Source organism: Neodiprion virginianus, chromosome 4 (genome assembly GCF_021901495.1).
Source record: "Neodiprion virginianus isolate iyNeoVirg1 chromosome 4, iyNeoVirg1.1, whole genome shotgun sequence".
NCBI lineage: Eukaryota > Metazoa > Arthropoda > Insecta > Hymenoptera > Diprionidae > Neodiprion > Neodiprion virginianus.
The window spans coordinates 35298527-35317775 of record NC_060880.1 but is presented as its reverse complement, the minus strand read 5'-3'; the positions used below and the strand labels follow the sequence as shown (position 1 = coordinate 35317775).

Below are 19249 nucleotides of genomic sequence, written 5' to 3'. Positions count from 1 at the left end.
TAGACTTATCCTGGACTTATATCTCTGCTTATACCCATGTTTGGCTGCTGGATCAGGAACGCTCAGGAAATAAGGCACGCCATGGAGACTTTTGAAATTGGGCTCGAGACAGAAATTTGAAGTCCATGAAGCGGTGAGTGACGCGTTCTTCACGAACTTGTGTCGGATTTCTGAATTCTATAGTTTGTAAATATTTTATTTTGACTCGAACTGGATTTATGACCAAGCACAAACGCCACTTGAGGTTGATAAACTTTTCCAGTTTATTTGTGATCAATTTCATCTTGTAAACTAAAAACTTTTGAGGTTGGAAATTTTGGACAGAGTGTTAAACTTCCGTTTTGACACATGTGTGAGGTGGTTCAAAGGTTATTAAAATAGTAAACCTTGCAGCGTCTCATAGCCTAGAAAAAAAGACCTAACGTAAAGCAATACATTTGATAATAAAAAAACAAAAATTGTGCAAGTATGGCAGATCACGAAAAACTTGTTGAAGTAAATCCGAATAACGGAATCTCTTGTGTACGTTTTCGTAACGAAAAAGGATTGTCGATGGAACAAATAACAAAAATATTCTCCAAATACGGTGAAGTACTGAGCGTTAACGCAGCCGGCGTTAATGAATATGGTTTTCGTTTCATAAGGTTTCGAACGAAAGAACAAGCATTGGAATGTGTGCGGGGTTTGGATAATCATCCAAATATAAGACTCCAGGAAGCTAAACATAAAAGTGAAAATCACAACAATAATACCCCTCCTAATCAGTATAGAAAAAATAACAAATCAAGCATCCATGGACTGGAAACTAATAATCCGTTGGACAATACCAATCAAAACGGCAGAACACAATTGACGAACGGTAGTAAAGACGCAGCCAAACCAGAAAACAACGACTTTCAGCGACAAAATGGAGAAAATATTGGTAGGAATGACTTGAACGGTGCCGATAGAAGTGCCGGTAAAGACTTTAAGACTGCCAAATCGGATGGCCACAATCCATTAAGGAAACCATTGAGTGCGAGGCTTGCTAGGAATTTACCCAAAAATAAGTCAGATTGCAGTAACGAGGCGCAAGAGAATTCAGGGTATCGATTAAATGTGTCGAAATTTGCAGAATTGTACAAACGTCGCGGAACCATTGCCACCACATTTCAACCATCCAACAATGATTGTCAAAATCAATATCAGAAGACGTTTGTTGACACACCTGCAATACCCGCTGTTGCGATACCACAGCCAATGATTGCCAGTCCACGTTCTTCGCGTACCAGTAGTAAAAGCCCGTCTATAATAACCGATGCACCACCACCCTTAATCAGCAACCCGCTGGAACCAAAAACACAAGCCTACCTCGCTTACGATGTAGTCGTGGCAAATATTCATTCTAATTTGGGAGTTAGTAATATTTATGAAATGTTCGACAAGTTCGAACCGATCTATGTATCTGACATCGAAACTGTCCCGGAGATCAATGTACGGTTTTGCTTTGTTTACTTTAAAACCCCATCCGTTACGCTCCAAGTCGAAGAATCGTTTGATGGTATATCTGCATTTGGGAAGAATCTAATCATCTTACGGCCAGAGACATTGGAGGCAGAAGCAAGAATCTTCTAAAATCATGACACTGCAATCAAAGCCGAGTATCGATATTCCTAGTATCGATAAAAGTCATTAAAGGTATGTAATAATATTTCACAGAATGCGTTTTGTGAATTTAAATATTGTGGAATTTACTTGTTGAAACTCATGACTTATTTTGTGCGTTTCTCTATTTTTCAGTAGGACTTAGTACTGCGGCATTTGGTATTGCGAAATTGGACTTTATGGGCGCATAGTTGTGACCATTTAACAAAGAATCTGTTTCTTCTTTTTTCTCCTTTTACACCAATTCGCTTGACCATCCAATCTGGAGTTAGTGTCTAGGCTTGTGACGTTCAACACTAATTACCTTGCACTAGTGCAGAAAAAAAAATCACAAACATGAGATATGTAATCTTCATTTGATATAGGTAAGAGAATGCCTAGCTGTCCATGAAGCACGACCATACCTCAAATATCTAAATAAATTAGCCTACAAGTTGATATTTTAGATTAGTTCTATTATACTTTTTTATCAGTCAGTGCTTTTATGCTAATCAACTACATTCTTGTTAGGTTATTTTAGTTTGCACCACTAGAATTGAGACACTGCTGATTAAAATTCTGCACACTAGCGTGAAGCTTGGATAGAATTAAGTGATATTTCTCTTAGGAAAAATCAGTCATCAAAGAGAAGATGATAAAGTTCAAAGATGAACATTTGTCCGATTTTATTACCTCACAACTTTATATACTCCAGACTTTATTGTGAAAGAGATCATTTTGATAGATTTACTAAAATGAATGAATGCTTTTATTTACGGTAAATTTGAGGTTGCTGTATTTTCTAATTGTAAAATTTTTTTTTCAGTTTTTTTTTTTTGTTCGCTCTACCTCGTTAATTCAATCTTAGTAGTAAGTCCAGCGTTAACTATAATTGTCATTGGGGGTTCAAAGAGTATTCTCAAAGAACGGGTGAAATTTGTGCGCCTGTTATTCACATCATTTACCGTAACTGATTTTACTTGGACTGTACCTAACTGAGACATACGTGATTACATACATACAGGTGTCCAAAGGATGATTAAGTTTGAAAAAAACCTTAAAAAATATGAGAGTTAAAAGAAATGCTTTTTGTCATCATCCCATCACCATCCTTCATGCATATTTACCCTAATTATTTGACTGATGAACCAAAAGAAACCTAATAAATTATAACCATTTCTTCAATTTTTTTTTTTTTTTTTCCCCCATTCTGATTTTACCGTCAATTCTGTTACGGCAGGTCTGATAGATTATTGCTTATTTCATTGTAATTTTCTCCAGATCTGGAGTTGAATTACTAGTACATAACTTTTAAAAAACTAGTTTAACCATGGCCTGTTACACAATTTCAGTTTTTCACTTCGTGCATGCTCTAAGTATTCAAATATGTTATCAAACAGATTTTTATGCTAGCAAGATAGTATTCTGAGAAACAAGTCATCAGTGTCAAAACAAATTGCAAGTATTTTCATTTTTTCAAAATATAACTTATTGTGAAGGTATCTAGTCATCGGGAAAATTCAGCGAACCAGGCAATAGAATCGTTTCCTGGAATTTATGATTTTCCTTTCACTGACTATCGCTCAAAGACATTACAAATAATTCTTGTCAATATCAGAAATCACTTTACCCAACTCATGGAAATATTTTTAAGTCAAGTTAAGGCAGTGAAAAATGAAAAAAATATCCAACTGAACACTTAAAATATACTAAGTATTTTGTTTAATTTTATAGAAAATTGTCGATATGAACTCGTTGGTCGAAATGAGTCACGATATACTGCAGAGAGATGACTATTATCTTCTAGTGCACCGAAAAATGCCAGTGAATTTATCAGTTTTTTGAAATCAGGCAACTTAATGGTAGATACTATCAAGTGATAAAGAAATCTGTGATTAACCGACCTTTGTTTTCGACCATGAAAAGTAAAACATTTATTTCATTGAAAAAGTGAATACTCAGTCAATGTTCAATATAGTAATGAATGAATGAGCCATTGCCTGCTTTAGCTAATTTGTTATTCTATTTTTGATAGACATATATGTATTTAAAGGTATGCATGTACATACGTATATATATTTTTGATTCTACTAAAAAAAAATGCGAGTTCAAATTCTGATATCAGGCTCCGTTACGCGCGATGTCCAATGCGGCGTATTACACCTTTTTACAATTGTCTCGGTTCATTATACCAGACCATATTGTCCAAGTATATAGTTCAATTCAAACTCTGACATCAAATATTGCCGCATTGCAGATCATAAAAACCCATTTTCGTGAACTGTAATAATAAAAAATAAATAGGGTTATTACTTGGTATCCATATGTTTCTTCTTCTTCACCTTTTGCCAATCACATCCGACCGTTTTAGCAATAATTGATCATTGAAATTCAAATGATGCGACTACGGTTCTGCTTCGGATGCAGAGCGGTGAATGCATCCTTTGCTTCGATGATTTATCCCGCTTTGTCGTGTTCAAGTCAAGTTGCGCATATAAATGTGTCGCCCTTGCATTTCACGCCCTTGTCCTTGAGTTGGCAATTTCCCGTCTAGCGGACTCGAGTTTAACACCTGGCGTTTGACTTATCCATCGAAAGATCGATCAATCTGTACATAGGTATGTAATACATGCAAAAATGCCCAAGGCGATGCGGGAATCTCCGTAAGCTGTTTTCTGTGTCTGGTGTTTTTCCATTTTGAATTGACTCGAGGCGATCTGAAAGCCCGTAAAATTGTCCAGTCTGTCATCAACGATATCGGAAAGCAAAAACTTACGTAAATGTTCAGGTGTTTTGGCCGAATCCTTTGCTATTCGTTTCCCATGGCTACGATTTCCCATTCCATCTGTTTTATAGATTAATTATAATTCTGACGCATTAATTCCAAACACCCTTGCAAGGTCGATTATCCGCGAAACCTTAGGTGTCAACTTTGCATAATTATATACGAAGTATAACATGATTACTTGATGAAAATGTCTAAAATTTCACCAAAATTATTCCCAAAATGTGCCATACTTGTGTCGTACTTTAATTTGATCGCCAACGATCATCGTTCTAATTACGGAGTAAATATATAGTTGAAAATTTGATCGAAATGGGGCATTGCCATCCGAACGAAACGTCGCGATTTACCAGGCATTCAAAAACGTCGGCAAATTATCATAAATCTTGAGATTGTTTCAGTTTCACGATGTACGTATGTAGTTACTGAACGGTAAAAATTCTGTTTTTATTCGCGAACGTGTAAAACGAAATGTGTACCGTGCACGTATCCATATTTATTGTTAAAAAACAAAGAGAGATAAACAAAAGCATCAATCCAACCATCACTTACACGTTCGTTCCTATAACAATCAACTGTTCGTAAACGTTGACAAGTAAAAATAAAAACTATGTTATACGCATGTACCCTGCAGCGAGACGTCTTGAATTGCTGCAATTGAAATAAACAATTGTTATATTCCAAATATTTTGGTAACGAAAGAAAAACAGGCGGAGAAAAGCTTGGGGGAAAGCAATGTCAAACGTGGCAAAATATCACTACCATAATCATCCTCGATATCGCCGTAATGATCATTAAGCAAAGCAATACGTGATATATTTTATGAGGATCATTACCATCACATGGCTGAAGTGGGGAGAGGCGGAAGAATGGCCAGCACCAGACGCTGAGTCTAGCGTTCCGTGTTAAGTTGCAGGTTCGTTGCTTTCAGTTGATTTTAGACCACGATGCTGCGAAGAAGGTCCCCGGCGTCACTCTGCGCCCTCACTTTGGCCGCCATGTGTATTTCGCCCGTTCGTTCTTGGATCAACACCTACAAATCCGACATACACCCTGGTAGGTATTGTAGCGATAAGCATTTCAAGATAAAAAATTCATACCCGATCAATTCGCGGATTAAATATCCTGCAAGTTGAGCTTACAAAATCTCGTCTGTAATCATTTTCACAACTGTATAATCCGTGTGCGGTACAAATTGAGAGGAAGCACTGTTTTATTACCAACTTGTTTCATGGTACTCACAAGTCCTATATTTGGAATTTTCTGAGTAAAAGTTTCACTGTACGATATTGAAATTTGTTTGCGTGGAAGAAATTATTGGGCCAAACGGCTTGATCAGTTTATCGCAAATAACTAATTATCTGGTAGCTGTGTTGTTGTCGAATCTCTCATTCGCATCATCTAATTGTGTTAACGCAGCGAAAAATTATTTGAAATTGATTGAAATATCACAGTAAGTGGCAACCTTTTCATCCTCACCGATTGTACATTTATGTGTATCATTATATATATATATATATATATATTATATATATATATATATATATATATATATATAATATATATATCGGCACATGTTTACAATTTGAATTGCGCCAATGAATGCGTCATGTGCATAACTCACCGTAAATTTTAATGCACTTTATTTCTTATTGTAACATGCACTCGTCGTGTTATATGTATACTCATAGTAAGTCGCATGGCTTTCTGCCAATAACCGGATGAAATCGGCCTTCAAGTACTTGCACAGGTACGGTAGAAACAACGACTATAAACGTAGGTACTCAAAGAGCGTGAGATTTCCATTTTTGTTATTCCTCCTTTGTTTTTCATTTATTCACCGAAAAACCGAAAACTGGTTCGACGATATAAAGGCCCATAATTTGTACAAAACGATTTCATCAGACCGTTGATAGACAGTCGTGAAATCGCCAATCGCTTCTACACAACATATAACACCAGGTTCATGAAAGGATTGAACAGAGTGAATGAAAGGCGCGCGCGTTGTTCGTAAAAGTCGCGTATACGTGTAGCAAAGTGTAGTACGTTGGTATGGTGTCCGATCATAATTGGCGGTTTGTAAAAAAACTAAGGTACCTGTGTACACACGAGTTCCCGGATTGTAGAGTGAACAAAACGACAAAAAGAAAACAGTAAAAATAAAAAAAAAAAATAAAAAATAAAATAGAGAAAAAACAACAAAACACCTTTCTAGTGATACGCGATACTCCGCGTCGAGACTTGAGCTTGGCATTCACACTGAACAAGCATCTTGAATGGTGCAGATGCGACAAGCCCCCCAATCCGTCACGGGTACAGCACCACGCGATATCTGGATCGGTATATTGAATATCCAAGCTGCGACTATGACCTCGTAGATAAGTCGGATATCACCGTGTACAATCTCGCTGAACGGACGCAATAACCGGTCGTAACCCAATAAGACATCCCATATTTGATATTCAATAATACCCAGAGACACTTGCATCCTTAGCCGCTGAAACCAGAGGATAATTTTCAGGCGTAGTGACGTCACTCAGAAAGCATTAGCTTAACGCGGCTTGGTTTCGGAGCAACGTAAGTTAGTCGCTTTTTTCATATCGTGTTGGGAATTTTTTTTACCTTACCGATGTTCGTGGGGTTAACTAATCGAACTTGATCTCGTTCGTTGGATAATAATGATAAAACAGCCGTACATTATTAATTGCCTTGAACCATGCATATGCAGAGGGCGGATAATTCTTTGAGTACCTGTTATATGTATAGGTATGTATATTTCACTTCCTCTACACGCTGTGAATTAGCAATTATACGGATTGTTACGCATGAAAGGAGCCAGTAGCTAATCTAATCCTGTTCAGCTCCAGTTTGAAAAAATGGAAAGTACATTTATTTGTATGCAGATGTAGAGTATCGAAAGTGTGAATTGAAATACAGTTACTCCAAGCTCGAATTAATTTCGGATCGTGTTTTGCTCAGGAATTTCATTTCGCAATCGAGTTTATAAGATTATGTATACTGTAACGGATACTATATTAGATATTAAACGTTAGTGGCGTATACTTATATACTAAAGAAGCTATCGTGCATCTGCAAGATAAATGTATTCAGGGCCGCTCGAGTTTTCGGCTTTAATGTTGACGAGGAAAACTTTTTGCCGCGTTTTAACTGATGAAAATAACGATAACTCTTCTGGGAGAAAGTAAAAGTACCGAAGGCGATAAGTAATTTTACTGGCTCGTGAAATAATGAAACGATTAATTATACCTTTTCATTGATATTCCTACAGCTGACTTAAGAGCAGCTTGAAGGATACTTTTAGAACATATAAAATCGGCAGATTGTATATACATACCGTGATTCAAGAATTCATGTATGCAGAGAAATAAAGGAGATCGGGCATTTTAAAGATAGACGTAAAACATAAATTATTCGCGAGTCGTTTAAATCTCACGAGTCGTTAAGAGCCATGAAAGCAAGGAAATCTAACGTCTATTCACCTCGCAATGGTTAGTATTCACAGCATTCGTATAGAATGAAAGATAGGGATTTACCAAACTCATGGTCAACGTTATATTTTTGTTGATCGCAAGTGTAGCTGAAGCACATGTATAAATGCATGTATACGTGCGAATGCCCAAGGATTAATATTTATTGGCGAGGTGAATGTTATTCAACTTTGACGTAGACGCTGTTTTGTGAAAATGTTAAAACTGAGAACATAATTTATTCAAATGACTCGTTGTTTTTGGAAGGGTATATTATATTTTCTCAGTTCAAGTAAACCTGTTTCAATAGAATGTGCGTAACTGGGAGCAGAAAGAAGCATCGGCGCCGTATTCTTTCGATACAAAAGTCATCCTCTTTGCAAAATGCGTAATGAATTACGTGATTTCTCACGTCGTCGATACTCCGACACCATGGTAAGAGGTTTTGCCTTCGGGATTAACAGACTGAGCAATTGCCACACACCGTGCCGTGTTTTTCGTTACACAAACAATTCGGTCCACTCGTGTAGTTTTCTATGCCTCAAGCACGGTGAATTATGAAAAATATAATATTTATAATGGCTGGTCCGAAACTTGAGCTCCTTATGCTTGTGTAAACTACACCGAGTATAAGGTACTTTCTCTATAACATTATGAAAATGATTACCAATGATTTTAAAAGCTCGTTTATCGATGTTCGAAGGTATCGGACAACCGTTAGACAGGTTTTTTAAAACGGTGTTCTACGATTTGTTCGCAAAGGTAGGTGATAGAAATTCTAAATTCGCGTTTGACCTGTCGTAACTGTGATATTTAATTAACAACGAACACGGCACACTCTGGGAAAAGCTTTTCAATCGTCCTTGATTCATGCATTTGAATTGAGATGTAATTGCGAATAATCGAGACTCAATGCGCGGAATGACTAAAAAGCACGTTGCGATCGGTGCAAAGTACGTGTCTCAAGAATAGTGAAAACTTTATATCATCACCTACTGTAATAGTAGCACGTCCCTACTTATACGGAATGCAAAGTAGGGACTTGTTATGGTTCGCAGTGTAATTATACTTTATGCGAAATCGTTAGCCACCTTGATTTTCTTTCTTTTTCTATTTTTTTTTACTGTTAGTTTTTTCTTCTCTTCGTTTTCTTCGACGTATTACACAATCCATAAACGTAAGTCGCAACACCTTTATGCATAATAAGTCGCTTCATACAAGCCTTCGTGAAATATGTATATATTTGCAATTCTATGGCTAGGCCAGCTGTGGTTCGATGGCCGAAAAGATCGTGAAGAAATTCCAATGCCTTTTTACAGCTCCCGCAGAATACGTTCCTCTCTTGCATAACAGTTCAAATCAGGAATGTTCCATGGGGCCTTCTGTCTCTATAGCAAACCGAGTCGCGTTGACGCGACGCATACCTTTCCCACATTGCCTTTACCAGCCATGGCAATCCAGTCTTTGTGGCACACTTAACTTCACTTTTATCTGCAGAGATTTATAGGATACCATCAGTTACACCGATGCAGGACCTTGCCGCAACGATTGCAGTCACTTATCCACATTAGTGTATATACGTGTCGCACATACGGACATATGTAAATACCTACATACATACGTAGATACGTATCATTATGCGAAATACGGTGATTTCTTTCTTATCTCGATATTTTATTGCCAATTATTCACCCGTTGCCCACACTAATCGCGTAAATGATTACGATTAGCGATCTGTGACGTTTTAAGGTTGCCTTAGCTTATTTTCGCGATCAGGCATTGTCATTTGATTATGTAATTCGAAAATCTGTAGAATTTTCAACTGTCAATCATAAACCAAGAATAATTACAATCCAGCCGATAATTACCCGCTTCATAAAATACGTCAACGCCAAGCAGTATGTGACAAGACGATTAGACAAAAGATCCATGCGACGGAAATCCTTGAAGCAATACGACGCTCGCCTTCTTGGCATTGTAATACGTATATACTTACACACGTCTCTGAAGAGGGATGAGCCTCTGAAATACAAAATAGAGAGGCGATATTACAGACATAAACATGATCATCGAGCAAATCATTTCGATTTTTGATTTGAAATTCAGCCTTCGTATCATTTCACGTGTTGAGCAGTCGTTTCTTTTGATGTATGTATATTCATTACTCCGCATTGCCTGTTGTACAATACGTGAACGCCTGGGCATCGTTTCGCATGCGTTTACAGCCGATTATGTCAATTTATCATACGGACGATATGATTATACGCTCGTCACGATGCCAGCAGCATTAAAATCATAGAATTAAACAACGCTCTGCATCTCTATTAGCAATCGCACCCAACCGCATCGTACAACCACCTCTTCATCATCCATAGGTGTACAGTGATCACCTCCCTCCCCCAAGACTGAAGCATCATTGACTGCTCGCAGAGTATCCAGGGAGCTGTTATGACGCCGATTCTGGAGCCGTGCTGACGCCGGGCGTCACTATGACGTTGGCTGGAGGTGCCGGACGCACACCCGGAGAACACTGTGTCAGTAAAACCTGCATCAGGGCGTCCGGACACTCGACCGGGAACGACGCAAGGTCCGAACTTTTCGTCAAGGTTGAAAGGTGAGCGATATGATTTTCATGCTATTTTTTCTTTCCGTTTATCATACGCTGATATTTGACTTAAAAATTGACTTTCAGCCAAATTATAAAACACTAAAATGGTCTTGGAGCATTTCTCTCGCATGTATACTTAATAGTATCGAACTCATATGTGAATCGTACGATTGGTGGCGTTTGTATACGGGTATAGTGAAATGCGATTGGAGTAGTACGATCGGACATTAAACCGGATAGTCTTACCGTCCATCGAGAGCTGACAAAACAGATTATTGAGGGTTGTCATGTCTGGTTGATAATAATTACTTTTCCGGTTCTATTATGGGTGCAGAACGTGTATAGCAATTTGCTTTTTTCTTACCAATATTCTAGTTCCTTCTAGACCTTGCGTCGAATTCAGCACAATCGTTATACATGTTATATAGGGCTCAAGGTCCGTCACGCTTCTACGCAATTTCTTTGATCACTCAATGTGTTTGTAAAAATGTTGAGAAAAAAATGTCTCTGATATAAATGTCAGACTATCATTATTCTACATATGGATAGCGGATCCATGAATTGTTATCGCACTGTATGGTAAATACAAGACACACTCGTCCATTAATTCCGCTTGATTTCGAGATGTTCCGTAGGCAATTTAACATATAACGGTAAATCAGCCTGCATTTATGCAATTCAGGGTACATTTCACCGATTGACATTTGTTTCGTGGTAAATGATTGGAGAGAGTTGGGGAAAGAGTGAGAAATTAAGCCAATCGTGAGAGATGAACAAATGACGATTGGTAAAATGTACCCTGAATTGCATAAATGCAGGCGGATTTACCCTACGTTAAATTTAGGGCAAGGTGGACGAGATCCAGGATCGTGCAAATCGAGTACAAGCTGCGAACGCAAAATCACGGTTTCACTTCAATGATGAAACATCAGATCACGCAGGGGAAAAAAGCCGTCTACCTTATCTGCATGCCGCACCGTTGCATCGAAATTTGAAAATGTCAATTAATGAAAGGAATCAATCTCGAAAGTCGATCCAGATACTAGAAAGTCATACCCTTAGAGTATATACAGTAAGATGCTCTAAGGTCATACCTGACGGGTGTACATACCTTGCATGAGTAATAGCTCAACTTTGTTTGAAGCTAGAAAAGGATCAAGTGTTGGATTTCGCGAGACGAATGCGTGAATGCGATCATCGCATCAGGATCACCTTGAGACCTTCTGGATCCCCGCATCCTCTGCGTCTTCGTACGATACGTTTTGTCTGTGTACAGACCAGTACCATAACACGAAGCGCGGTTAAATGGAGTGCGGTATAATACAGATAAAGTATACCTATAAGCTGGAGTGCAGCATATGAGATGTGTGATAAATGATCAGCAACAGCGCTGCAGCTATTCATTACATGATCGGTGCGGGTCGTCTGTTATTATAATATTCATTGGGATGAGTATGGCGGAGGCGTGATGATCTTCGCAGGTATAATAGTATAAAGTAATTATGCGTGCGTAGTGTTTTGAAGCTGCATATAGGAAACAATACATCACCTTAATAATATTTATGAGTTGAACCTGGCATCGATTCGTCGTCGCCGCGGGGTATCTGAAAGTCTCGTAACTAGCAATACAGCTCGACTGTCTTATACCTTTAGTCTGTCTGTGCCCACTCGCTCAAGCACTTTGACTTCGGTTCCACGCGCATTTGTATTACTGTTGTGGGTACACCTGACAGCCTACAAGCTGTTTGCATGATTTTCCGTGAGTGGGGCAGTCCAGCCTCGGGCCATTTCTCAAGACTTCGTAATTTGTTTTTCCTGCATAAACAAAATCACGATCATCGTAGCATATGAACTGATATCGCGGCCTGCAGGTTGACCGTAAACGAAAACGACTCGCGTCTTTGCTGATGATCAGGCCTAGGTATAGGGAATATATATGTACATTTCAAATAACTTCAGGTTCCCACCTTGCGTGCGTAACTTTCGAAACTCGTGTTAGACGATAAAGCTGTTTATTATATTTCAAATTAGCAGCTACCTAAAAAAAAATAATAGTAATTCTTCCTTTTCAGACCATTATCAGTAGATTTGAATAATCGCGGGCTTGAATTCAAACCGCAGGGATATGTAGTAACCATAATGAAATTTGCATATATCGTATAATATTTTCAGTGGTGCATGTCGTCGTAGAATTAATTTTAAAACTAGCGGCTTAATAGAGCGTAAAGCTAATCCTTGGTGGCCTTTCAAAAATTAATAGCGAACAGAAAAGTAGGCTGCTAATTTCTCGACGGATATTATTATGTCGACTGCATGTTATATTATTTTTGATGGAGTAAAATTATGCCAAACGAAAGCCACGCTCGCCAGAATCATACGACTCGATCCGAATGTAAAAGTTATATTAAATATAGGTTGATCTGCGAACGACCGACTGCAAGTGAATGTTGTCTGTGAGTACCTACGTTGTGCGTACTTTGTATACCTATGGGCAGGTTTGAAAAGTGGCATACATAATTGCACCTTATTCGTAGTATTTCTTGGGACGTAAGTGGCACTTGGGGAAATCTTGACCCTCAGGAACGTCGGTTTGAGAACTTGCAAGTCATAATATATTGTATTGAACACTGTTCAATATTGTATACTGAGCCTAAATGTGGAAACGAGCCACCTCGGCGCCTACAGATAGGCAACCCGAGTTACAATTTGCCATCTCAAAAAACGAATTGTAACGCCTGGTTGCCTATCCTTAGGCGCTCAAGTGGTCTGTTTCCACGTTGAGGCCCGATATACATAAAACAAGCGGGGAGATACGGTTTATTTACTTATTGTTCAACAATATAATTAAGTAGCATCGCGCATCGTAGTCGTGTTTTCTTTTTGGTCATTTGATCCCGCAACTACCTCGAGTGCGAATAATACGATTGATTACGTAAATGACGATCGATCAGTGGGTATATGTATTTACTTCAATCCACGATCTAAAATCGAAATTTGGAAATATCGAAACCAATTGTTCAGAACTCGTTCTGTGCGTGCGCCGTTTTGCATAAAATAAAAAGATCTGAAAAAAAACAATATGTCCCTGTCGATAAACTTCTAGAAAGTTTACAATTGAATCGTAAACATATGTAGGTGTGATAAAATTTCGGAATGAAATTTCATCAAGACATTATACTAGATCAGTAGAAAAATGTGTCCCTTATCAGTACTTTACGGCGAAACTTACCACACATACTGCGGTATAAGCAGTGAAACGGTTGAAGTTTAAAATCTATCACACACTTTTTTTTCATCACTTTTATCGCGTAAAAGCGCATTGCACTATCCCACATACCTATATAATGTAACTAAAGCGAATCGTTCAAGGATGAATTAGCACCATCGGTTTACTATTTAAAAAAATCTCCAACAATTTTATATTATATTTTGGCCAACGATATAGTCAATGCGAATGAAACACAATACCTACTGTGTGATTTGAATCTGGTAAAATTCGAAGAACGTCAATCTCAGGTGTCAACAATTCGAGAGAATGTGTTATAATTCAAATATTCAAAATGCTTAATTGATGAAATTTTTTTAACCGTTTTTGATATTTTTGGACTTACCTTGCTCGCCGAATAAGGGCTAAAAAAATTTCCTTGAATGAAAATACGCCTGCAGGAAATAAGGAATCAATCGACAATTCGCAGGCCATGTTATACCCACATTATAAAGTATTCATGCCCGTTTGTGCACTATGTAAACTCATCCTGATTTCCTCTTTGTTGCATGTACAAGGTGTACGCCGCTCAAGGAGATTGATGGATGCGAGATAATTCCTGGGCACGAGGATCTGGTTTACCCAAGCTGTTGTCCGAGATTACGATGCATCCAACCAGCTCCGGAAGCGCAGTTAAAATCAGCAAAGTTATCGTCGATTGTTGTCGTCTAGCAGACTATATAAAGTGGACTTACAATTCGTCCTCTTTTGTACATATTGTATTTATAATAAACTATATTACTATATTATACCGTAAATTGGACTTCTTACTTTTGTTACGCATGCGGTGATTTTTTGCACGTCGCGTCGTGCAGTATAACCGTTAGCTCATGATCATTAATTTAGTTATTGTTATGTGATCGTTAAAATCTCCTAAACTATAGAGGTACATTTTTTCTACATTTTTGCCGTCTTGTCGAGAGTTTTATGTTTCATTCTATTCTGTAAATTTCATGCGGACGATTAAAGTAAAGTAGGAAGCGATGCCACAGTTGTTGGAAAAATCTTATAATTTTGCAAATACGAATATAAAAATACAAGCTCATTGGTGAATACACTTTGCACTTGGGGATTATTCACTTTTTTACGTAACTTCGATTGCAGTATTGATATTTGTCTGCAGCCATAATTGGATAAAAAACGAAAATCATAATTACAGGTCGGTGTATATTTGCACGCAACGGAAATACACGAAATGTGGAATCTTTCTCTACTTTACTCTACACTGTCGAAACGTATTTTCAATTTTCTTGGTTGATCAAGCTTTCTCGAGATTGTCTCTCGTTTTTATATTTTACTGCATACTTTTAACTCTATTTATATGTTCCTATACTTATTTGTAACTTGGATTCGTACGCATTCGTGTAAATATGTTCTCATTTTTCCAGCAACTATTTGAATAACTGTCGCAGTATTCAAATAATAGTCCCAGCACTTTCATTAACATAATCTTTGAGCCTTGACTTGAGGTACAGTGAGTTATCGACTTAACTGCTTTTTCAGTTTTCATTGTTTTATTATAAGAGCATTACTGGGCATGAGACTATTATGACAAATCGTGTTATCAATATTATATCAAGTGGCCCCACGTAAATTTATACACCAGAAACCTTAGTGGATCATAAAATTATGAAAGTCATATTTTGCGACTATGAAACCCATCACATAGATATAATACGTGATATAATGTACCGTGCTTGAACGTGGAAATGGACAAGCGCGACGCCTAGTGTAGGCAACCGGAGTTACAATTCCCATCTCAGGCACGAAAGTGTAACTCCGGTTGCCTATCTACTTGGCGCCGAGCTGATCCATTCTCGCATTTGACAATATTCGCTGTTGTCGAGAAAACAGCGAGGAAAGCAATGCGATCAAGAAGATGACCCTGACGTTATTTCGGTTAGTCCATTATTGGTAAAAACAGAATAAAAGTTTGTTAAATCGCAAATATAGTTTATTCACAAATCACATGATAACGTTTCACTAAATAATAACACAAAACAACAGGGTACGAACATAACTTTAGGGTTCAACGAAATGTAGCTCTTACTTAGTACAAATTATAAATAGATAAATGACAACTCTTTGAATAATAATAATCAAATGTGAGAACAACGTTTTGGAGAAAAATAATTTTTCTCATAAATACTTGTTCGTATTGTAAACTCACGCATATATATTTTTTGGTATTGTTTAAACAGTTTTCGTCGATCGTTCTATCACTTCGGCCAATCAAATATCACTTTTTGAAACGTATGATTTAATTCAATCTGAAGTACCGAATTATTTCAAATCCGTTCGCTCAGTGAGTTCGAAATTGTAATCCCGTTACAATTTATTTGTATAATATTTTCATATGACTTATGTGCGAAATGAGTCACATAAAAGGAAGAGGGTAACGACGTCTCAGATTGGCCTTGAATATACGTCGTTGATAAAGTAGGTAAATAATTCGTGGCTTAACTCGATCCGCCACACATCTGGAGTGTTTGATTTCTTGAATAACGTCGGCGCCTAAGAACTTGGAGGAATAAGACTGTCGTATGGCACCTGAGCGAAGAAACGATGTGTCAGATCAGCTATAGTGAGTGCAAAAGCATTTTGGAACGAATGCCTGAGCTCATCGTACACCTGCGACCAATTTTCGTTCAGGAACTTATTCATATTGTCACCTAAAATTTGATTAATTCCATACATGTGTTGTAATAATTATTAATTTTTAATCAGAGGATTGGTTTTTGACGTCCTCGTAATATGCTTACCTAGCTCTTTGTTCCCGTTGAAGAGGTTACTGAAATTGAGCTTCATTGACTGGGGATTCAAAACGAAATCGACTTTTTTGAAAATAAGGTAGTCCACGCCTTGCCTTTGCACTACGCTGCCAATAAGTTTAATCGTCGCGGTGACGCTAACTACATGGGAGGAAATGTTTATAATTATCGGCAATAACGATTGACATTTTCATATATAGTTATACCATGTTGCGTAGAAATTAAAATTATAAAGGATCAAACTTACGGAGATCAAGCTTCGCATTTCCGGATCCCTGGATAGGAAGAACGAGTACTTTACCGTCGACGGTATACTGGCCCAGCATAATCAGAGGCTTTGATCCGACCAAATTCAACGTCAGTGTTTTTTCATCTCCATCTAATTTAGCACTGAAATTTAAGAAGATATCAATGCAGACATGAATTCCATATCACCTTACACTGAATTTGGTGTTTTTGCCTTAATCTTATAAGAGGTTGAACACGTGCAGGTGGTTGAATTTTCGAAATTCACATCTCAACTGCCCGTTATGTATTCAATTCGTATGTGGCATGGTGGTTTATACCTAGATTCGCAAAACGGAGCTTGTATGAATTTTGCGAGGCGATGGCGAATTTCGTATTCAACCCGACAGTGCTACCAACTTAATTTGCGGCCAAAAAATTTCAAACGCGAAATAGCCGGTTTTTGAACTGTACTCGAAATAACCGGTTATTCAAGCGTAACTCGAGATGGCCGGTTATTCTACGCAACCGTCGATCTATGCTCGATAATACCCTCTGAATCATTATGGCCATTATTCAATATCAAATTGTACAAAAATTCACTTAATCGTTAGCGAAGTGCTCCTTGCAGATCGAGATGAATGGCTTTTTAAATTATGAAGCCCGTAATACGTAACCGTACCTTACCTGACAGAGTCGACTAGGATGGAACTCATGCCATGGATGTCAACATCCGTGAAGTTGAGCTCAACGGTGACTGGGCCGGTGCCTTGGATGATGTCAAGCTTTTTTATGTGCAAAGGATCTATCGGTGCGATCTTCAGCTCTTTCGTTTCTGGATTATGACAAATCTTCGTTAACGATCATTATTTATACTTCTTTGTATTATTGCATTAAGATCTACTCCGTCGAACTATAGAAGTAAAGCAATAAACTGAACAATTGTTTACAGTACCTGTAACCATAGCTTTGATAGCTGCATTTACGGCTGACTTCAAACACTCATCTAAATTCGGGTCATCTCTGTAGCATTTCTTGAAATCTTTTGCTGAAACGAAAATATCCACACGCTTTAATAAACTATATCAGATAACAGATGTGCGTGCGAATATCGCAGTGAAAAGAAAGCTTAATGCTTGCAAAGTGTTGCTGTGGATATATCATGTATTAGAACAAGGTGTCTCCTTTATTGCTATGAAAATCAGAGTAAACTTTTCCGAACAAAAGTTGTCAACAAAACATCTGCGAGATTCAAGCAAGCTCCTTGCTATTACGGCAATGAAACAATACAACAATTATTGTTGTATATTTGCTGTATAAAAAATATTCTCATAAAAAATTTGGTGAAAAGGTAAGGAGAATTGCAGCAAGTGGAACATAAGTGGGTATAATATAAATTAATTATTACCGAAATAAAAATTGAAGTGCATTTGAACATTTCTATTATGTGGATAATATTTCTTCCAGGTCTTTATCATTATAATGACGAATAGAGTGTAGAGCAAATTCAAGTGGAAACCACGAGTTCCCGCAGCTGCGACTTAGATTTTATGTCCACTTAAGGCCAAATCTACTATTGCCATTTCGAGAGAAAAATTAATGAAGTATACCCTGTTGAAAATAATTTCTACGATTTTCGACGAATTTTCAGGAAAATTGGAACATTTGGTACAAAAATTGTAAATACGCATGGTTTCTGATAAAAACCTGTAGATTTTCATGAAAATTATTATTTTTTCAGTAAAAAATCTGGGAATCACTGCAATTTTTAACAAAAATTAATAATTCTTTATAAAAAGCTATGCATATTTACAATTTTGTACAAAATAATACGAAATGGCCCAATTTCTGTAAAAATTTGTACTAATAAAAATTGTCACTAGGGTATTTAAAGGAATCCATAGAGAGGACGATAAACTAAATCACTGTGCGACAATTGTGTAGTAAAGGGTGGTATACTTACGAAGTTCGACGGCTAATGCACATGCGAAGAAGAAGATGACTGGAAATGCTAACCGAAACATGGCTGGGGTGTGTAGTAGATAAAATATCTTTGTAGTCACTGATTGTGAGTGGCTTGTCGGGTTCCACGCTAAGTTCTGGTAAATAAATGGACACCTACCAAGCTTATATAGCTCGGTCACCACCGTTGAAACGCCGGGTGAGTTGGATGTATGTAAGCATTTTCGTAGCCGTACATAAATGTGTGTGAGGCATAAGATCATCACATAAAAAAGTGAAGAACTCGTTAGCCGGTAAACACTAAGGTATAAGAAGTGGGAGTGGAGGTGATCGGGTCGCCAGAACGTCGAAAGGATCCGAAAATGATGCAGGGCAGACACGTGAAGGACATTCATATCAGTTTAAATATAAACGTTCGGACTAGTTTTTTTTTTTAACAAGAATTTGAACGCATACGAGCCACTAATTTCGAACAAGTTTCATTTTCGTACATACTGTAGTCGTTATATAACAGTTCAATAT

The 19249-nt window shown here is 37.6% G+C and overlaps 3 protein-coding genes and 1 long non-coding RNA gene across 8 annotated transcripts; 2 read left to right on the top strand and 2 right to left on the bottom strand.

The window, feature by feature from the left end:
- LOC124301905 (uncharacterized) lies at nt 1-3915 on the top strand. 3 transcript variants are annotated; one of them, XM_046757476.1, is made up of 3 exons: nt 5-133; nt 645-1677; nt 1780-3915. In XM_046757476.1, the coding sequence occupies exons 1-2, from the start codon at nt 126-128 to the stop codon at nt 1612-1614; spliced, it is 978 nt and encodes a 325-aa protein (XP_046613432.1). In that variant the 5' UTR covers nt 5-125; the 3' UTR covers nt 1615-1677; nt 1780-3915. The 3 variants fall into 3 exon arrangements, with proteins under 3 accessions (XP_046613431.1, XP_046613430.1, XP_046613432.1); XM_046757475.1 differs by having other exon boundaries at nt 1-1677; nt 1783-3915; XM_046757474.1 differs by having other exon boundaries at nt 2-1677.
- On the bottom strand, nt 3664-5310 carry LOC124301913 (uncharacterized). Of its 3 annotated transcripts, XR_006907582.1 has the most exons (4): nt 5171-5310; nt 4961-5059; nt 4400-4468; nt 3664-4340 (listed from the first exon to the last, which is right to left on the bottom strand). It is a non-coding gene; the product is annotated as an uncharacterized LOC124301913 (long non-coding RNA). The 3 variants fall into 3 exon arrangements; XR_006907581.1 differs by having other exon boundaries at nt 4400-5059; XR_006907580.1 differs by having other exon boundaries at nt 3664-5059.
- A 1-nt stretch (nt 5311) lies between these two features.
- LOC124301910 (uncharacterized) lies at nt 5312-16351 on the top strand. The gene is made up of 3 exons (XM_046757486.1): nt 5312-5464; nt 10327-10510; nt 14288-16351. The coding sequence occupies exons 1-3, from the start codon at nt 5356-5358 to the stop codon at nt 14439-14441; spliced, it is 447 nt and encodes a 148-aa protein (XP_046613442.1). The 5' UTR covers nt 5312-5355; the 3' UTR covers nt 14442-16351.
- LOC124301907 (protein takeout-like) lies at nt 15706-18885 on the bottom strand. The gene is made up of 6 exons (XM_046757482.1): nt 18729-18885; nt 17721-17813; nt 17453-17600; nt 16788-16930; nt 16532-16681; nt 15706-16441 (listed from the first exon to the last, which is right to left on the bottom strand). The coding sequence occupies exons 1-6, from the start codon at nt 18787-18789 to the stop codon at nt 16284-16286; spliced, it is 753 nt and encodes a 250-aa protein (XP_046613438.1). The 5' UTR covers nt 18790-18885; the 3' UTR covers nt 15706-16283.
- Nucleotides 18886-19249: the final 364 nt, after the last annotated feature.